The sequence below is a fragment of the Papaver somniferum genome, chromosome 5 (genome assembly GCF_003573695.1).
Source record: "Papaver somniferum cultivar HN1 chromosome 5, ASM357369v1, whole genome shotgun sequence".
Taxonomy (NCBI): domain Eukaryota; kingdom Viridiplantae; phylum Streptophyta; class Magnoliopsida; order Ranunculales; family Papaveraceae; genus Papaver; species Papaver somniferum.
The window spans coordinates 208,925,568-208,945,024 of record NC_039362.1 but is presented as its reverse complement, the minus strand read 5'-3'; the positions used below and the strand labels follow the sequence as shown (position 1 = coordinate 208,945,024).

Below are 19,457 nucleotides of genomic sequence, written 5' to 3'. Positions count from 1 at the left end.
TTGAGTGTTTGAATCGCTGGACCGAAGGGACTAAAGATTGAGGTGTTTAAGAAGTCATTTCCTAGATAATTTAGCACGTGTAGATACACATTTCAGAAGAAAAGACCTCTCTTTCGAGACAGCATTGACACATCAGTATTCACAGGCATTCATCTGTTATTGTGATGTTCAAATAGCAAAATCGTAAAATTACACAATAATTTCTAAATACAAAAAAGTCACCTTTTAATGAAGCAAGATATATTTGCTTCTAATATCCAAACGCGCTCAAATGTGCGGCAAATGCTAGAGATGGTAACATGGTAAGCAAACAGATACAATTGTCCTAGGCTGCATGCTTATAGTATGGACATTTTTTGTTAAGCAAAGGTCGGAGGAGTTAAAAGAACTTTCTTTTCCATTAAATTGATCATCAATTTGACAACGATGCTTGCCTGAAAAAAGTGAAAAAGAATGACAACAACAATGCAAGGTCAAGACACTAAAGACCAAGATGGAGTAACTAACTTCATCAAATTAACTAGTAAAAAAAGATCAAGGGGTCACTTTGGGGCAATCATGTATATATGTATAGGGAATTTTAGGCGCATGCCAAAAAAAAAAAAATCTTACCGTCAGGCTCACAATTAATTTCTGATATAATCGCATTCATAATTATTTAAAAATATTTAAAACGTACTGAAAGACTCTATTACCCTTCATCGTTTTGGGGCATAATTGTTTTTCTTCTCCGTCGGTTTCTTTCCCTATTCCTCCATTAATCTCTGTAACGGATCTGCAAAGATTTTTTCTCCATCATTTAAAAAATTAAATCATTTAAAATCGATGATTCAAAGAAGTAAATCATTTTTGACTAAACCCTAGAATACATTTCAACAAAAATGGATGAAACAGACGAAGAAGAAAAAATCAAGTAGAAGAAACAAAAAAAAAGTTATGCAGCTAAATTTTCCCTTATATTGTCTTATGCACTAAACAAAATGATGCAGAAGACATTATGCACGTGCATAAAAATCCATAAATCAGAAAAGTGAAAAAAGTAATGCATAAGACAATATGCAGCTAAAACAAAATAATGCATAATGTCTTATGCATCTAAAAAAACCGATGCATAACCAGAAAAAGTGAGAAAAGTAATGCATAAGACATTATGCAGTTATGCTTATCATAAATCACTGCAGATGCAAAAAAAATATGCATAACTAGTTATGCAGTACAAAGAAAATGTGCATAACAAGTTATGCAGTACAAAAAAAATGTGCATAACCAGTTATGCAGTACAAAGAAAATGTGCATAACTAGTTATGCAGTACATAGCTGAGATATCATCATCAGACATTGTCAAGGTCAATCCCAATGCTACACCAAGAGCTGCAAGGTGGGACTTTGCAGCAATGAAGAAAGCAATGCTCAAGAAGCATATTTCAAGCTTAGAGGTACTTGTTTATGAACCTTAAGAATGAATGTATATTTCAAGCATATGAAAGCAAACATGCAGAACTGCATAACTTATTATGCATAACTTGTTTAACTGCATAAAATACGAACATTGTTTAACTGCATAACATCTTATGCAGATCCAAAAATAACTGCATGACCTGTTATGCATTGTTTAGAGATATAAGAAGTGTTATTGTTTTTGTTAAGCATTCCCTGCGTCACTTATTGTTTTAATGCATAACATCTTATGCAGATCCAACATTGACAGCATGACAAGTTATGCATTGTTTAGGTTATCTGCATAAGTAGTTATGCATATAAAAGGGTTTTTACGCCTTCCCTGCGTCACTTATTTTTTTAATGCATAACATCTAAAAAAACACTATGAAGCCAAAATAAATAATGCATGAAACATTATGCACATATATAAAAAGGATACATTATCAGAAAACTAACCATTTTCAGCATTGACACCGGTTGCATCCATGAGGCATCCTCTAAATCTCCCTGTAAGAAAGGTAGCATCGACATAGATCATGGGACGAAGGTAACGGTAACCACTGATGCATGCCTCGAAAGCAATAAAAAGACGCACAAACTTATTTGAAGGTGCTTCAACTTCTAAATCAGTTAAACTATCCTTGTTCGATTCAGTTTCATCCCTTTGAACTTGAAAATCAATACAACTCCCAGGATTTGTGTTGCGAGTGGAATCTACATACCATACCAGATGCGAATACGAAATGGCATCATCACCAAATATATCCTCATACACTTTCTCTCTTCCATTGTAAGCTTGGTAGTATTTCATATTGATACCGTAGCTATGTTTAAAAAACTTTTTCAAATCAGAAGCTTTGATACTCGGATCACTTCTGATTTCTTCCTTGATAAGACTAGAAACAAATTTACTGCTGAGCCTGTGGAAAAGCCTTTGACATCCCACACCACAGTGATGACTGCTATAATATTTCTTAACCTTAAGCATCCTGTTTTCAACATCAACAGCACAAACCTTATACTCTCAAGGGCAATTTTCTTTAGAGCATTTTGCATAGAACCTGCTAGGTTCATTCTTAGTATATACAAGAACATATCCAGACTTTAGCTCGTATTTCTTCACTGCAATACGTACCTCTGCTACACCTCCAAAAAAAACTTTACTAACTTCACCAAGTAATTTATCCCAACTCTCAGTCCTAAGAACCTTGTTAACAGGGACAGAACCATCTTCAAGGAAATTCACCATAGCTTGTTCTGGTTCAGGTTCTATTAAATGCATACTTGATGAAGCTCTACTACGACTTTTGGAACAATTGAAAGAATTGGAGACAACTTCAACAAGTAAATCAAATCTCTTCTGACCTTTATAGTGGCAACGAGATACAAAACACTGAAGCAGAAAATCAGAATCAACTCGCAAAAACTTGCTTCCATCATTAAAAGAAAAACTGACATGATGAGGTAGTAAACGAGTCCACTTCAGGCAAACGCCTGTCTTCAAATTCTCCAGAGTTGAATTGGCATCAGCATGATGTGCTAAGAATTCACTGAAGTAGTGAATCACAGCTAGTGCACTAATAACAGGCATTTCACCCTGCAAAACACAAAAAGAGAAAAAATCAAACATATCTATCCTGCATGTTGCTTCAGAAAAAAAATTCTTACTCAAAATTAAAATATCAAATCAACAACAACAAAGATCAAATTTAAAAAATCAAATCATATCTATCCTGCATAACATCTTAGGCAGATCCAAAATTAACTGCATGATTTGTTATGCATTGTTTAGAGTATCTGTATAACTGGTTATGCAGTAAAAACAGCTATGCATAATGTTATGCATAACTGCTTATGCAGTAAGAGGAGCTATGCATAACTGCGTAACTTGTTATGCATAACTGGTTATGCAGTAAAAGAAACTATGGTGAACTGCGTAGCTTATTATGCATAACTGGTTATGCAGTAAAAGCAAACATGGTGAACTGCATAACTTATTATGCATAACTGCTTATGCAGTTAAAATACGAACATTGGTTAACTGCATAACATCTTATGCAGATCCAAAAATAACTGCATGACCTTTTATGCATTATTTAAGTATCTGCATAACTTGTTATGCATATAAAAAGCCTTATTATATTGGTTAAGCATACCCTGCATCACACATTGTTTAACTGCATAACATCTTATGCAGATCCAACATTGACTGCATGACAAGTTATGCATTGTTTAGAGTATCTGCATAACCTGTTATGCATATAAAGTTATGCCTTCCCTGATGAGTGTTATTAAATCATGTTGCAGTTTTAGGAGAACTTTAGAGATGAATACAGTGCAATGGAGTTGGAACTCTGTGAAATCGAAACTAAAAGATTGAATCGAAAAGATTTGCATTGATCGTAATTCAAAAACAAGCTTAAAATATCTAAAAATCCATTCGAAAACCTAAACTAAACTCTGTAACTTAAAATAATAGATCATAATCTTAAAGAAACTAAAACCTAGAATCGAATCAAGATTAAACAAGATCAGAATCAAAGTTAAACAAGATTAGAATCAAAGATAAAACGAACGAACCTGAGCTTGAATTTCAGATTATCTTTGCTGAGTAAATTGAATCTCTCAATCAGCTCCTTCGCAACTCTCGATAATTCAATACTTCAGCTCTCGCTCCGGCTCTATCTCAATCTCAATCTCTCAGAACAAAATCTCAATACAAAATCTCAAAACATAAAGTGAGGTTAAACTTGGAAATAAAATAAAAAGAAAACTGAATTTTGAAAATTTTGGGTTTCGGCAAAATTTATACGCCGATTTTGGGTGCGCGTGTGAACTTTTACACGCGTGGGTTTGACAGTGATGGAAGATGAAAAAATGGGTGTGGCTATAGTTTTCACATATGTATATGACCGGTAAAAAAAATAACAACTCTGACCCCCACGCTCTTATTTTAGCATTTCCACACCTTTATGACACCAAAATACACACACACTAATCGAGCTTCCAACACATTCAGACCCTTGCTTGGAGCTTTGGACGATTAAACCAACAAGACATCAGTGGCCTTCTTCCTACAAAGATCGCAAGCCAAGACAATTACATGAAAACAAAAAAACGAATTCCCTATGGTTAGTCCGTCAACTCACAAGTCATTTTTGTTATCTCGGGGTTTATCTCAAACCCAAAATTATTGCTCACTAAAATGAAGGGTCCATAATCCATAATCATATGTCCTCGACATCTAAACTGTAAAGTCAATGCAGACAGATTCTTCTCAAACGTACCCATCAGTCAAGCTGTTTAGGAGTATCTCTTTACTTTTCCGAATCAATTCTTCTTCTTAAAAAAAATATTATTATAGGATACTACTTGGTTTTTTGTTTTTGGTCAGAGAATGACAACAGTTTCTGGCTCCGCCAAGCTGTCCACCACCACTTCTCTCTTACACAACTCATCAACCGTCCCTGGCCCCAACAATAACGACAACTCTGAACCCTCTTCGAGGCTTTGGCAGGCAGGCCGCTCTTCAAGAATCCTCCTGCCTTTTCTCCACATGTCACACCTCTTTTGATTTCACACAAGTGTCGAAATATCCCAGGGGAACAAATGTAACGTGATTTATGGCTGCATTTGATCTCCAATTATTATCCATTTTTTTTAAAGTGGAAAAATTATCAGATAATCAAAATTGAAGTGAAAAATGGCTAGCAAAAAAACAAAAATTAAGAAGAAAAATCAATAATACTTTCACTTCCATGCCATTAAGATTATGGAACTCCTTCACCACCACCACTATCACAAAAAGGGTCCTCCACTCCAACCAACCACAACCCAAATTACAAACCCTCCAAGAATTAAAAATGCCTAAAATTATGAAACAAATTATCTGTGCCAATTACTGAACAAACTTCTTATGATGGACCCAAAATAAATCAAACACTAAAAAAAGAAAATCCATTTTTTTGATTGCTTTAGTGAGAAAATCTAAGTGGTAGTTCTACTATGGTGTAACTGAGGACGGAGGAGTTCTAGAGCCAACAGCAGGAGGAGTATGACCACCAGACTTGGAAGGCTCATCAAAAGACTGTCTCAACCCACCATCATCCGTCTCCCCACCTCTACTACTACTAGTACTATTCATATCTTCCATCATTCTGAACACTTCACCAATCCCAGGTCTAGAATCCGGCACCGTCGACACACAAGCCATTGCAATCTGCAACAACTGCACCATCTCCTCTTCGATATTATGATATCTCATCAACTCAACATCAAACACTTCAGCTGTCCATTCTTCTCTTACAACTGACTGTACCCATCTTGGCAAATCAATGCCTTCTTCGCCTAATGAAGCCTGGTTTGGTGCCTTCCCTGTTAGTAATTCCAGTAACAATACACCGAAACTATACACATCGGATTTGAATGTCACTTTTCTTGTTTCTACTACTTCCGGTGCGCGGTATCCTGCTATACGGTTTGGTGGTGTTGCTGTTCCGAACAATGGGTTTAGACCGTAATCGGAAATGCCGGCATCATGTTCTGGTGACCGTAAGAGGATATTTGATGACTTGATATTTCCATGGGGTACCTTTCCTGATACGTGTAGATGTGATAAGCCTCTTGCTGTACCTAAGGCTATCTTCATCCTGTGGCCCCAATCTAATGGTGTCCGTCCTGAACCTCTACTCCCTATACACAAAACAAAAACAATCATGAAAATCACAAAATTACCCTTGAATAAATTAGTACCTCAGCTGCACAAGTGGAATAGATGCCAAACCTATCAGGGGTACTTTTGTCATTTACTAATGTGGGACCTCAAGAGATGTCGGTCTGACTAGAAACAAGAAATAGTATGTCCGTGGCAGAATAGTAAATATTTTAATATATAATCCCTTTTTTATTTGGCTTCCAACCAGGACGGATGCTAGTGGGAGGCATGTCATGGACCATGGTCTTAAGAATATATTCCATCCAATGACGAATTTACCCCTAATCATTAGTAAAATCCCAAAGGAAGTGAATTTCTTTTGTGGTTGTGTTCATCAATGGAGATTGAAAACTGAAAGTGAAAAAGATAGAAGCAGAAATGAAATGAATTGGAACATACCGTGTAAAAGTGCAGATAAACTACCAGCAGCCATGAAATCCTGGACAAGCAATTTCTCATCTTTAGAGAAATAATAAGCTCTCAATGGAACAATATTGTCATGTTTAACTTTCCCAAGAACGTCCATTTGGGCTTCAAATTCCTTCTTAGACACAACAACATCTTTCAATCTTTTGACAACGACTGTTGTTCCTTCTTCTAACACAGCTTTATACGAAGTCCCAACACTTCCTTTGCCTAATACTTCAGCTGAAGCTCTTAACAAATCTTCCAAATCAAAACTGTAAACCCCACCATCTAAAAACACCAGCTTGTTCCTGTCAGCTGCATCTGCTGATGATGCTCCAACAATTTCATCTTTTGATGATGATGTTGTTCCTGTTTCTGTAACTGGTACTGCTGATCTTGGTATCACTGGTGGTTTCGCTGCTCGTGTTGTGGCTGCATTTTTCTTTCGTTTACGCAAACAGCAGAGAAGAAGGAATGCTAGTAGGGCTAGTAGAATTAACCCACACACAACAGAAATTGCGATAATTGCTGCTTTACTGAGCTTTTTAGATTTCTTTGATGGAGGACTATCGGGAGTATCACCATCTGGAGATGGAGATGGAGCTTGGAAAAATGGTTGACATGGTTTTAATGGACCTCCACAGAGATCCAAATTGCCTGAAAATGAGGAAGCTGGGAATTTTTCTAGAGTTTCAGGAATAGAACCGTTTAATTTGTTGTTTGAGACATTGAACCCTTGTAAACCGGCAATATCAATGCTAGGCAAAGTACCCGAAAATCCATTGTTATCAAGATTAAGAACAGATAAATGAGTAAGATTATTAACAGAGAAAGGAATTTTCCCAGTGAATTTATTTGAGGAAAGAACTAAACGATTCAACCGATTCGATGCAGTTAAACTCATCGGGAACTCACCGGATAACACATTGTTCTGTAGATAAACACTTCTCAACAGCTTCAAGTTGGAGAAATCAGACGGAATCGGACCAGATAAACGATTTGCTCTCAGACTTAGAACTCTTAACTGATTCAAATTACCTAATGTGTTGGGAGGAATCGAACCAACAAGACCAGTACCAGGTAATCGAAGTGAATAAACATAAGATCTTGATGAATCACATTCAATACCTACCCAGTTACAAACTGAGTCTGATGCGTTCCATTTGAGACGATTCTCATGTGGAGTCTGATTTAAGAAACTTAGCAAACCATTTTTCTCAGCTGCACTTGGTTCTGAATGAACAACAATCACTCTACCATTAGACAACAATAGAATCAAAACAGAGAAAACTGAGAAAACAGAGAAAAATGCCATTACAGAGACAGAGGAAGAAAGAAAAATGAGGTTTTTTTTCTTCTGTTATCTGTTTTTTTAGTTTACAGTGTTTGGATTTTTAAAGGTGGGTTATGAAAAGTGTTAATTTTACAGCTAGAAGGTGAAGGAGAAGAAGCCATATGGATAGAGGAGAAGAAGAGATGATGGAGATGAAGAAGAATAATTCTCTTCTCTGCTCTGCTGGTGAGAAATAATAGAGAGAGGAGTGGGAGAGGGTTTGAGATTTCTTTTTGATTTTGATTTTTTTTTTTAAGAGAGGAGAAAAAAAGAGAAAGTAGGTATCACGAGGTTAACAAAAGTGAGAATAAGGACCGTGTGTGTGAGAAAAAAAACAGAGGAGAAATCAGAAAAGTCTAGCTGGAGTTAAAAAAACGTTTTTACTCATTTGTTTACGAAACGTATAAAACTGTAGAAAACGGAAAAATCTACTTATAGAAAACGTGAAATGGAACGGTTTGGATTTGGCAAGAAAATTGAGGATTAATTGGACGAATTAAATTGGAAAATCTTGATGATATTAATTAATGGGATGCTTTATGAAGAAGTTATTAATTGGGAAACTGTACAACAATTTCACATTTAGGATTTTTTTTAATGAATTCCTTCTTTAAGTGGATATATCGGAAGAAGAGGAAACGGTCGTTTTGGTGAATTGATTAAGAAGTTTGTGAATGAATGCCACATTACAGGTTGTTGGATGTTGTCACCTACTGTAATTGAATTGCTAAAGTCATTTGTTTGAGACAAATGGGCTAGTTGAGTTCCGGCAATAAATTGGACTCGGCTAGCTTTTTGCCTCAACAAATTTTGCGCGTGCTTTTAGTTTTAGTCAGCATTCATATTTTCGGAGGGTATTTGGATATTACTTAGAAAATAATCTCTCAACTTGATTTTATTGAAAAATTAATTTGAAAATTACATTTCAAAATGCTTTATAATAAAAAATATGCTTCTAACTTTTGCTTCTGATTGTCGAACATACTCTTTTACCTGGCCTTGGGTATACACATTATTCATCACTCGCCACGTGTACAAGAGATTACACTTGATATACAACTCAAGACATCAAGATACGATGTCACGTACTAGCACTCGAGAAGTATCCATCATCCATATATGTCGACATAAGACTGATCCAAAGGCTAGGAATCACAGAGCACGGAAAGAAGAAGCCACCGCGAAGTATTGAAAAGCACCCAAAGATTTACTTTACTCCATCGCGAGAAGGATCTAAAAAATCAACAGAGAGGATTAACTTGACTGACACGGATGGGATGGGAGCCGCAGACAGCTGACTGTCGCATGCAGGCGACCCAACCACCCGCATTAAACACTCTAGATGTAGAGTACGTGTCGACCAATCTGTGGAGAAAAAGGAGGTGACCCTTCGTGATCTAGCATGACCGTTGGGGGACATCGGTAGAAAACGAAGATACCAGCAGTATCAGCACAAAGAACAAGAAGATAAGGTAGCAGTTGTCCTCAACGGTGGACCTCATGTATTATCCCTATAAATACCCCTCTTCATTAAGAGAGAAGAAGTCGACCAGTTTTTAGTAACTAGAGAAAAGGATAAGAGAGAGAAAGATAGGAAGAGTAAGTATGAATCATATTTTCCCTTTAAACATCGTTATTCACTTAATTTCATTCGACTATTTCTGTAACTCCTTAATACATAGTGAAACACCAACCCCGTGGACGTAGGCCTTAGTGTTGAACCACGTAAATAACTGTCTTATTTACATTTCAGCACCTTAATTTCCGTTATTATTATCATGCTTTATGATATTGGCGTAACCATGTAGAAGGGCTAAATCCATCCCTCATGAATAGACAATGACGAGTCCGAAGACTCTGGGTCGGTGAGTCATCGTGTTTTGTACCACTACACATTTATTTTATTTCTTGTAACGCTTTTGTTTATAAATGCGAATATTGTTTGTGAACACGTAGATGCCATCGTAATTTATGTGTTCACACCTTGGATGTAAGAAAATTTTAGATGTGCTTCTGAATGGCTGTATGCGTATGACGTGGGAAGAAAACGAGAGGGAATATTAAACCTCTTCTAGAGAGTTCAAAACATCTCTTTCATTACGAACAAAGCTGAAAAGGATTATCTAATAATGTAATGTAGCCTCAGGCCCTCAGCTCTTGCTAGCATATTTGGGATGAAAATAATTAAAACTTGGAGATAATGTTTGGTTTGTCCTCAACTTGTATCTGGCACGATAACAAGGAGGCAATCGTAAACTTGACTTAACACACGTTTGCAATTAATTAAGCAACCCGATTAGGTACATTAATCCCACTTAGAGACAGATCATTGGCATAATTTTGGTTTGCTTTCATTGCAAAATCAAAAGAAATCTTCCAACAACTACTTTGAATTATCACGTTGTCCTCCTCCTACATTATAATTGTATGAACGAGCAATGTCGCTACATTTTTGATGGAAATAGAAAACTATTGTCATCACAGCTTTCATTTAACAATGTCTTTGGAATGTTCGTTCAATGATAATGCAACAAGGGATTTACAGCAGTTTATATGTACGGACGGCAATTAGACCAAATCACCAAAACAATGTTCCTTGTATACACGTACGCGCTTAGCGTTGTATTTTCACATGAGAATTAGTCAAAAATGCTAATAGGGGCATTATTTTGCTTGAGAGTGTACCAAATTACATGTAAGACAAAACATCCTTCACCTTTTGAATGGTACAACCCCAACCAAATTGGTACCCTATATTAGCAGACATGGAATTAGTAAACAAAGACATTATTTGTTGGTACTTGGATTTCATAGTAGTAAAGCACGAGACTTTTTTGCAGTACTTGCTATCTTTGAGTCTCGCCTCAGTTATTGGCATGGGCCAGTTAAAATGCATCATCCATTTGGTTTTCAAATTTTAAAAATTATCCCAACGGATATGTAACTTAGCTCAGCTCGCAATGAAGAGTACTGGTACAACTACATTTGGTTGCATCCATTTGTATGGATTGATCTGTATGGTGTAGCTGCTGAGATTTGGTAAAGAAGAAAAAAAATATGGGGACCAAACTACTAATAATAATCTTGACTAAAGAAAAGGGAAGATAAGGTATGGTAAGGAAGCCGTCATTATGTCTGTGGGTAATGGTGGTGGCTGCTATCTCATCATATTATTGATATCTCACGTCTTACTACAGTTTTACAGTTATAGTACTCTCCCTTACTCTCTAGGGTCGACGTTCATTATCTCCCAAAAAAAAGTACACTTTGTCTACACTTCTTGATCCCACTGAACTTTTCTACGGTTCTAGTCTCTTTGTCATGATTTCAATGTTATTACCTCTAATGAGTAATTCAACAGTATGAGTGAGGAGGGAGGGAGGTTCCAGACCGAGCATGATTTACCATATCCGCCGGTACATATTTTACTCAACACTATTTCAGTTCTGGAAAAGAGGCACTAACAATTTTTTTATTTTAACCTAAAAATATGTTAAAATATGGTTGACACTAGATGCCATATAGGGGTTTCGCAAGGTTTTAGATGCCATATGTGGTGACCAAAAGGAGTGCACCATGCCGTGACATATATACTTCACTTCGGTTCTAAGGAGCAAGTACTGCTAATCTACCTAAGCTAAGAATGAAAATGAATGAATGTTAGTGTTATATATCTTCGATTGGAAGACAAATTTAATCTGGTGTTTGTTGCTTTAGCGAAAAGAAACGAGGTCGCTCTAAAGTGCGAAAAAAAGAGAAAAGTTAGCGCGATCAATGGGAACGTGGGTGATGATTAGCTTGTCCAAAGAAAACAACAGTATCCTAGGCTGCTTATAGGGTTGTAAAGAAAGACCGGCGTATGTTTGAAGGCACAGAAATCATCACTCATCATCATTTAATATCTTTACTGCTTATGTATATATATTTGTGTGGCGTAAAACAGGGCGAACACAGCCGAAACTGCAAACTATGGCATGGATGGGCTTATTTTTCATGTTTGTGTGCAGGAATGGGCGCAAATGTTGCTTTTAGGACTTTGCTGTCACCTGGTGGCCCGAGCAATCACGCGAGCCAATATATTTATGCAAACCTTCTCTTTATACGTGGCTCTGGCTGGCATGCATGCAGACAGAAGCGGAGGTTTTGGACCCATGATGGAATGATGAGATTGGGAAAGAATGTATATTGGTGAAGCTTAACAATCATAGAGAGGAGTAAAGGTTACAACTTTCACTGTTGGGCATTATGAGACAGCTCAGGAATGCATTAACCATCATTGTCTACTGAAATTAGTTTAGAGATGAAATTATGATAACAATCTTAGTCGATACCCTAAGTCTCCAACTGCAAAAATGATTTAACAGACATGTCACTTGAGAAATAGTTCGAGGGGCGTGTTTTTAACCGTTCATTCTCTTAGTTACAAGCACGGAGCCTGATTGCAAAATCACCAGACAATTATAGGCCCAATACGCCAATTAATTAGGTCATTGTCATTACACAAAAAATTCAAATTATCCTCAAGACCTCATGTAACAAAGTTCACAACAATGTTTTGCTTTCATGTGGCGGCCTCACACTAGTAATACAAGATTCCTTTCATTTCAGGAAAATACTGAGATTGTATAGCCAAGTAAAGATATTCTAAAGGTTAGAATCGAACTAAGGTAACAAGAATGGAAAAACTGCCGCCTTACCTGCCGCATATGTTACAGTTGCAAAATCACCTCTTGTTGATTCTCAACAACTAAATCCTACTTCAAAAGAGAAAAATATTAGAGAGAAAAAAATGGTCACGATACCTTTTGTCAGTCCCCCATGCAGTCTAAAAATCCTTGCAACTCTCTTAAACCTTCGGCAGATATGCTCCGGGCAAGTTGCAGTCGTGGCCTTGGAGCAACCAGGTTTGGCGGTGGGTTTGAATCAAAACATACCACCACAACTGCTAAATTGTCCCCACTCTTTCTCTTAAGGGCTTCGTCTACCAGCTCCTTGCTACACCTGATTGGGTCATTGTGTTCTTGGAGCTTCCGTCGTGCAAAGTCCACAGCGTTCTGGCTCCTGAACACATCCCAGATCCCGTCACAGCCCATGATCAAGAATTCGTCCTCCTCCGTCAACCTAGTCCTCATCAACTCGGGTTCAGCACTGAGGGGACCACCATTTTGATGCTTCAATCCTTCCATGTGCCAGTCACCCAGAGCACGAGCAACATTTAGCTGCCCATTGAGGTAACCATCATCAATATAACCTCCGGAAGCTTCTATCCGCGTCCTTTCTTTTATGCAAATCGGCTTGTGATCCCTTGACATCTCAACTGCTTTTCCGCGACGGCAGAGTACCGCCCTGCAATCTCCAGCATTTGCTACAACCAACGACCTGACAGCACCAAACAAGAGAATAACTAAAAATTTGTATCTCCGACCAAGCGAAATAACTTCTCACAGACTTGTTGCTAGGAGTTCTTACGACCTATAACATACATCTATAATAAAAGGGAGGAGCTTCAAGGACAATATTTACGTCGCCTATGCTATATTACTAGATAAATAAACCAAGCAGTGTACTTTGTACTGTGCAATGAAGACGTGGGTTCCCAGATCAGGTTGATCTCCACATGCAGCCCACATGGGCGGGCAACATCCAGTTCCCAGTATGTGCAACGTATTCAGCATTACATGTACAAATCACAAACACCATATTATACTAGAGAATCAAACAAATGATTGGCAGCATGAGACAAAAGTCATTACTGATCCTATTAGTGGAATTTCTAAGGATGGTAACATGAGGGTCAATTTTGCAGTAAGGTACGTAGTCACAGAAGTAATGCTTCCACAAAAAGTTGTACCAAAATATTCTCAAGAGAGCCCTTACCTCCCATACACAAGAGCTGTCAGTGCAGTTGTACCAGATGCAAGAGCAGTATCAGAGGAACAAGCTTCTGCAAAAGCGCCATCTGCTTGCAGGAAAGCAGAAACAACTGCCCTTTCAATCTCCTTCGGGAAGTCTTCATCCTCTAGGATGAGCCTTGGGAGATTGTTACGAGCAAAGTCCGCAGCATGCTTTCCGCCATGACCATCAAAGACCTGATCGAACCAAGAATTATGAGCATAAATTTAAGTAAGATCAAAGCACGCATCTTAATTCTGACAAGGATGAGATTTTTCCACAGCACTTTGGCCAATCATACTAGAAAAGTGTACGTCAGATCAACTGAAACATTTGGCCTATCAAAATAGCCTATCATAGGATAAGCTATACGCCTATCGCGGTGGAGATCATGGGCTCAATTCTATAAAGGAAGGATACTTTGCAATTGCTGTGGAAAGTGAGGTCAAGACCAATGTAACCATGATGACCCAACCCTTGAGCCACTTACTAGTCTACTGCAGAGTCAGAGCTAAGTTTACTCTTGGTCCTGCAGGAAATTTCCTAAACACTTTCACAATAACACAATAATGAGAAAAGTGCCTGGTCTGAGTGAAATTCAAAAGATTCATATCTTCTTTCTATGGATAGTTGGGAGTTCAGATTAATATGTCTTCTTTCTATGCATAATATGTCCTTCCACTGTGTCAGATTAATCACCAGTTTAACTGATCTTGGACGTAGGTGGTTTTAACATCTTTCCCGTTATTATCAAGGGATCAAGAAAGGTAAACTAGTGCTGTTTCTTTATCAACTAGAAAGCTCACATAGGATACTAGTCAGTGATGAGCAGTCGCAAAGTGCGACTCTAGACCATTGTGGGAATATATGTATTAGTCTTAAGTAGTGAAGGATAGAGAAATACCCCATAAAAAGCTCCAGGCCCTTTGCCGAAAAAATTCTTGATCCCATAATCATTTACGAAATCATCAACACAAATATATGCATCTTCCATGTTTGGCCGAAATCCAATGTCAGTCCATGCTCCAGAACGAACAATAGGAATGAACTCCGTCTCATAGCGCTCACCGATAACTGGTGGTCCAAAAGAAACATCTGAAGGCGTCTTTACCTGCTAAAGCTACAATCAGTATCGCAATCCATTGGGAATAAAAAACAAGACTCTCAGGATACAATAATGTTTTTTTCCCGGTAGACAAATATCACAAACAAAATATATATAAGCTCCAAAGAGGAATACCCCAATCGCTTTGTCCACAATGATAACCTTCTCTCGTTACAGCAAATCAAGAAGTTTGACGAGAAAGATTTTTAGCCTATGACATAATCTAACTTTAAGGAGACATGTTGACCTAATAATCAACAAGGATAACCTGCTCTCATTACATTGGAAAAGCCAACTATCTTTATCTACGTGTTGTTTCTTTAGTTCATCCATGAAATAAATTTTCAGCATGAGAGAAAACAGATCACTGAACACGCAATGCAATCCTAACCTGCAAAAGCGACTGAACAGATAGAAGACCAGACTATAAGAGTACAACGAGAACCAATGTTGGCACACAAAAGAATTAACTGAATAACAGCAAACTCATATACTTGAACAAAACAAACAAGAAAAAAAAAGGACGGTATCATACTTAGAATTTTTATTGAAAAAAAGAGAAAAGGGGAAAGGAATGTGACCATGCAAAAGAAAGAAAGAAATCCTACACCTGATATAGAAATCAATTGTACAAGGATACATAAAGCAAAAACAACATATACGAAACACTAGAATCGAAGGAGAACAGTGTAATAAAATCTCATAAAAATGATCTTTGATAAATGAGCCTTACAAAGCATTTTCAAAAAAACCTCAGTTATCAAGTGCAAGGGAAATGGAAGATGTATCATTGAACCAGAAGTCATATCAAAATGTTAACAGAGGCGCTAATCACAAGCAGGTTCAGGGAGAACCCAATGTCATTAAATACTTCAGATCCATATGCATTCAGTAAACAGTATACACCGATAAGCTACAGCCAAATGAAAGCAACAAGAAAAGCAAGCACCTTTAAGATGCATTTTTAAGAATTTTTCGGTAACTGAGTTCCAATTCTTGGCAGTGTTGTACAGTTGACCATGAAAGTTTTTAAGAATGATTCCAAATCACATCGGGTATCATTTCACACCATAGGGTACTTCAACATGTAAGAGAAAGCACTATGGAGGGGTGTTTTTCTTGGCTTTGGCTAGATTATAGCCAAGAGTAATCACTATGGCAAGAAATTTATCCAATTGTAGATTATAGCCAAGGCTTGAGATGTGCAGCACCCACTAGCCAAGGCTTGGCTTGCGAAAACTGAGTTTCCATAGTGTGCAGAAGCTGAGTTTCAGTAAAGTACCCCAGACGGCTACCGTCCAGTTTTTTACGGAAACTAACTTGGCTTGCGAAAACTGGGTTTCCATAGTGTGCAGAAGCTGAGTTTCAGTAAAGTACCCCAGACGGCTCCGTCCAGTTTTTTACGGAAACTAAGTTTTCGTCTTCAGTTTCTATTTGCCATAATTATTATTTTTCCCTAATTGCACATAGAAGAACCAATATATTAGATCAAAAAACAACTTGATGTTTAACTAAGTTTCCCTATATCACTATAGATCCAAACACCATAGAACTTAATTTTTTTTCCTTCTCTTGGCTTGGTCACAAAATCCAAACTACAGCCAAGAAATGGCTGACCATAGTGCTTGCTCTAATACGTATCTTCTTATTCTGGAACACAACTAAGACTGAACAAACTAAATCTACAATAAAAGACATAATTAAGAAAGCAAAAAATTCAAATATTCGCAAAAAGTGGAACGGCTGACAAAAGCAAACTGGTAAGGGAAGCAGGCATAATTAGAAACTAAGCCACGCAAACTGAGCTTATATTTGATGACAGCATATCAACACACTAACAACAAACACAACAAAAATGAGTAGACACTGATGCAAAATACATTCTCGCAAATAAGCCTACTCAAGATCACTAAAGGTGGAGATTGAGTCATGCAATGATCAGAACTACTACGCCATCATGCCAAACCACAGCTAAGTTGGATCAAATTCCTTCACTTTAAGGTCTAAGCTTCAACCGAAGTGATTATCAGGGTTTTACTAAAGTGATTATCACATTCCTAATGAAACGCAACGCAAGGTAGAAATTTCAAAGGTGCACCGTGCACCCCACCAACCTGACCACATGACAAGGTGTAAAACAATCTTTTTTAGAAGTACCAGCAGTTAGGGGTAAATAGACTTCCTTCGCTCGGTCATCTCCAATCAATCCTCCCTTATTGCTAAACTACTTAGTTTATGCAGTTGTTCCTCAGCTTTTCCCTACTTGATAAGTCCTGTAGAAATTCACCATTAACTATATAAGAGAAGCTCTTCAGTAGGTTCCTACATCATAAAAAGCACACCAAACAGATGATCATAAAGCTTGGCCCTCATATCAGTTAGGCCTTCATCTCACTCCGCACTATTGCATAAGCAATTAATAAGCAGTTCGAGTGCAGACAGTGATAGAGATGGGAGGAATTTTCGATTTCCACATTCAGCATCCCAAACAAAGACTCTATGATAAACCCATTCAACTTAAAGCTGCACTAACCTGCTTTCGACCAATTAAACCTACAATACTACCATATACTTCAAAAGGGGGTGTATCCTCGCAAACCCATTGAGGCATTGATCAAAAAAGTTCCAACTTGTCAATTCTAAAATCAAACTCATACCATACTAGATGAACTCATCTTAAACTAAACCCAATTTATGTTTACACAAAATAATTAAAACTGTGACCATTCCAATTGCAATGAGTATAGAAATATAAAACAACCAAAACCCTAGAATTCAAAAAAAGGCATTACATTTACAGTAGAGCAAGAGAGGGGGAGGAGAAACTTACTAAAGATGGATGCCGAATGAGTGTCTTGTTCCCAACTTTGGAGTTACTAAAACACTGTCTGTAAGCCCCAGCAAGTGGATTTGGTGGTCTACCACCACTATTATCATTTGAACCATCATTTTCCATATTACTACTACTCCCTTTACTTCCTTCCATTCTTCTTCAATCAAATTCCCCAAATTGAAGCTCAAAAATTCCAACTTTAATACTCCGGTTTCTCCTTGTTTTTCTACTTAGGGTTTTTGGGGTTTGAGATTTAGTTTGAACACATTTCTTTCTGTCTCAATGCGGTTAGAGATTCTAGACGACACGTTCTTGCGGAGAAATACGGCAACAACAGCAACAGCACACAGCTACAATGACTATTCACTTACTCATAACTCACTCATTCATTTGTTTCTCGTTGGCTCCATTTCAGGCGCACATATGCAGAGGACAGTGAAAGAGAGTGAGGTTAGCAGAGATAGAGAGGTTTGGGTGAGTGCACGTGGATAACTTTCTTCTGTAAAGTCAAACTTCGTGAATGAAACCGGATGGATGGTCTTTATTAAATGCAGCAAGCTCGAGACACAGTGAAAGCCTTTTCTGATACCCGACCGCGCACGCCTGACTGAGTTGCCCCTATTAGATATAAGAAGCTACAATATGATATGAATCCATGAACAAAAATCCAAATCCTGAAATATGATATGAATCCATGAACAAAATCCAAATCTTCAAATGGTGAATCTCTTTTGAATGTCATGAACGAATAATATAAGTGATGCGTCCAACGAAATTAGATTCAGATTCGTTTTTTGAGCTAAATTAGAATCGGATTCATTTTTTGATTTGTCTTAATTGTTTTCGACTGTCGTAATAGATATTGTAGTAATTATTTTTGACCGGAAACCGTCTTGATAAATGAATATTTATTAGGAAAATGAATTTAAACGATTGAAAACTCGATAAAATTTATGAGAAAAGTTCAGGAATATTAGTTATTCTAGGTAAAAGTATGGAAATAGTTGGAGTCGTCTAAAAGGTATCAACCATATGCGAGTCGCGACTCAGCTGACCCACTGAGTTACCAATTCCATTTCTTTGCAAGTATACCTTCCCTAGTCAGTTAGGTACAATACTCTGGTTAGGTGAGGGGATATGGGTTGGGTGTACTCCGCTAGACCTTCTGCTTCTTCATCTACATCTATTCCATCAACACGACCGAGCTTTATTATTCGGTTACTATTACTACTTACACTACTTCCATTAATCCTAGCAGCTTTTGCAATTGTTTTCCAACGGAGAGGTGGTTTATTCGACGATCCAACAACACGTTGGTCTCCTGATAAATATCAATTTCCTGGTGAGATGTGCATCTGTTCCATCAGCACGACCGAGCTTTATTACTCAGTTACTATTACTACTTACACTACTTCCATTAACCCTAGCAGCTTTTGCATTTGTTCTCCAACGAAGAGATGGTTTAGTCGACGATCCAACTACACGTTGGTCTCCTGATAAATATCAATTTCGTGGTGAGATGTGAACTTCAAATCATCCATTAAATAATGTTCATTCTTATTCTTCATATTGTTTTCAACTTCTTAGTCGAAGTGCTTCCCTTCATTTCCGTATTATCGTGATTGGAAACTGAATTTCCAAATCTCAAACCAAAGGTAAGTTTGAACACTGTGTATATATTTATTGTTGATTTTGTTCAATTTGATGTTTTAGTATCTGGTTGATTTGCGGA

At 37.5% G+C, this 19,457-nt stretch overlaps 2 protein-coding genes across 3 annotated transcripts; both read right to left on the bottom strand.

Moving 5' to 3' along the window:
* Window positions 1–5,165: 5,165 nt before the first annotated feature.
* On the bottom strand, window positions 5,166–8,151 carry LOC113284476 (probable inactive receptor kinase At2g26730). The gene is made up of 2 exons (XM_026533937.1): window positions 6,554–8,151; window positions 5,166–6,132 (listed from the first exon to the last, which is right to left on the bottom strand). The coding sequence occupies exons 1-2, from the start codon at window positions 7,875–7,877 to the stop codon at window positions 5,444–5,446; spliced, it is 2,013 nt and encodes a 670-aa protein (XP_026389722.1). The 5' UTR covers window positions 7,878–8,151; the 3' UTR covers window positions 5,166–5,443.
* A 4,191-nt stretch (window positions 8,152–12,342) lies between these two features.
* On the bottom strand, window positions 12,343–18,614 carry LOC113284474 (probable protein phosphatase 2C 57). Of its 2 annotated transcripts, none has more exons than XM_026533935.1 (4): window positions 17,723–18,614; window positions 14,692–14,901; window positions 13,773–13,984; window positions 12,343–13,274 (listed from the first exon to the last, which is right to left on the bottom strand). In XM_026533935.1, the coding sequence occupies exons 1-4, from the start codon at window positions 17,876–17,878 to the stop codon at window positions 12,704–12,706; spliced, it is 1,149 nt and encodes a 382-aa protein (XP_026389720.1). In that variant the 5' UTR covers window positions 17,879–18,614; the 3' UTR covers window positions 12,343–12,703. The 2 variants fall into 2 exon arrangements, with proteins under 2 accessions (XP_026389720.1, XP_026389721.1); XM_026533936.1 differs by having other exon boundaries at window positions 14,692–14,898.
* Between the last annotated feature and the right edge of the window lie 843 nt (window positions 18,615–19,457).

What these genes read in the sequence shown, in the direction of transcription:
- LOC113284476 (XM_026533937.1), bottom strand. Translation starts at nt 7,877, where the DNA reads ATGGCATTTTTCTCTGTTTTCTCAGTTTTCTCTGTTTTGATTCTATTG. An exon ending in TTTATCTGCACTTTTACACG is followed by an intron (nt 6,133 to 6,553) that starts GTATGTTCCAAT and finishes TTTTGTGTATAG; the next exon opens with GGAGTAGAGGTTCAGGACGG.
- LOC113284474 (XM_026533935.1), bottom strand. Translation starts at nt 17,878, where the DNA reads ATGGAAGGAAGTAAAGGGAGTAGTAGTAATATGGAAAATGATGGTTCA. An exon ending in GGCCTGGAGCTTTTTATGGG is followed by an intron (nt 13,985 to 14,691) that starts GTATTTCTCTAT and finishes TGGTTCGATCAG; the next exon opens with GTCTTTGATGGTCATGGCGG. An exon ending in ACAGCTCTTGTGTATGGGAG is followed by an intron (nt 13,275 to 13,772) that starts GTAAGGGCTCTC and finishes TGGTGCTGTCAG; the next exon opens with GTCGTTGGTTGTAGCAAATG.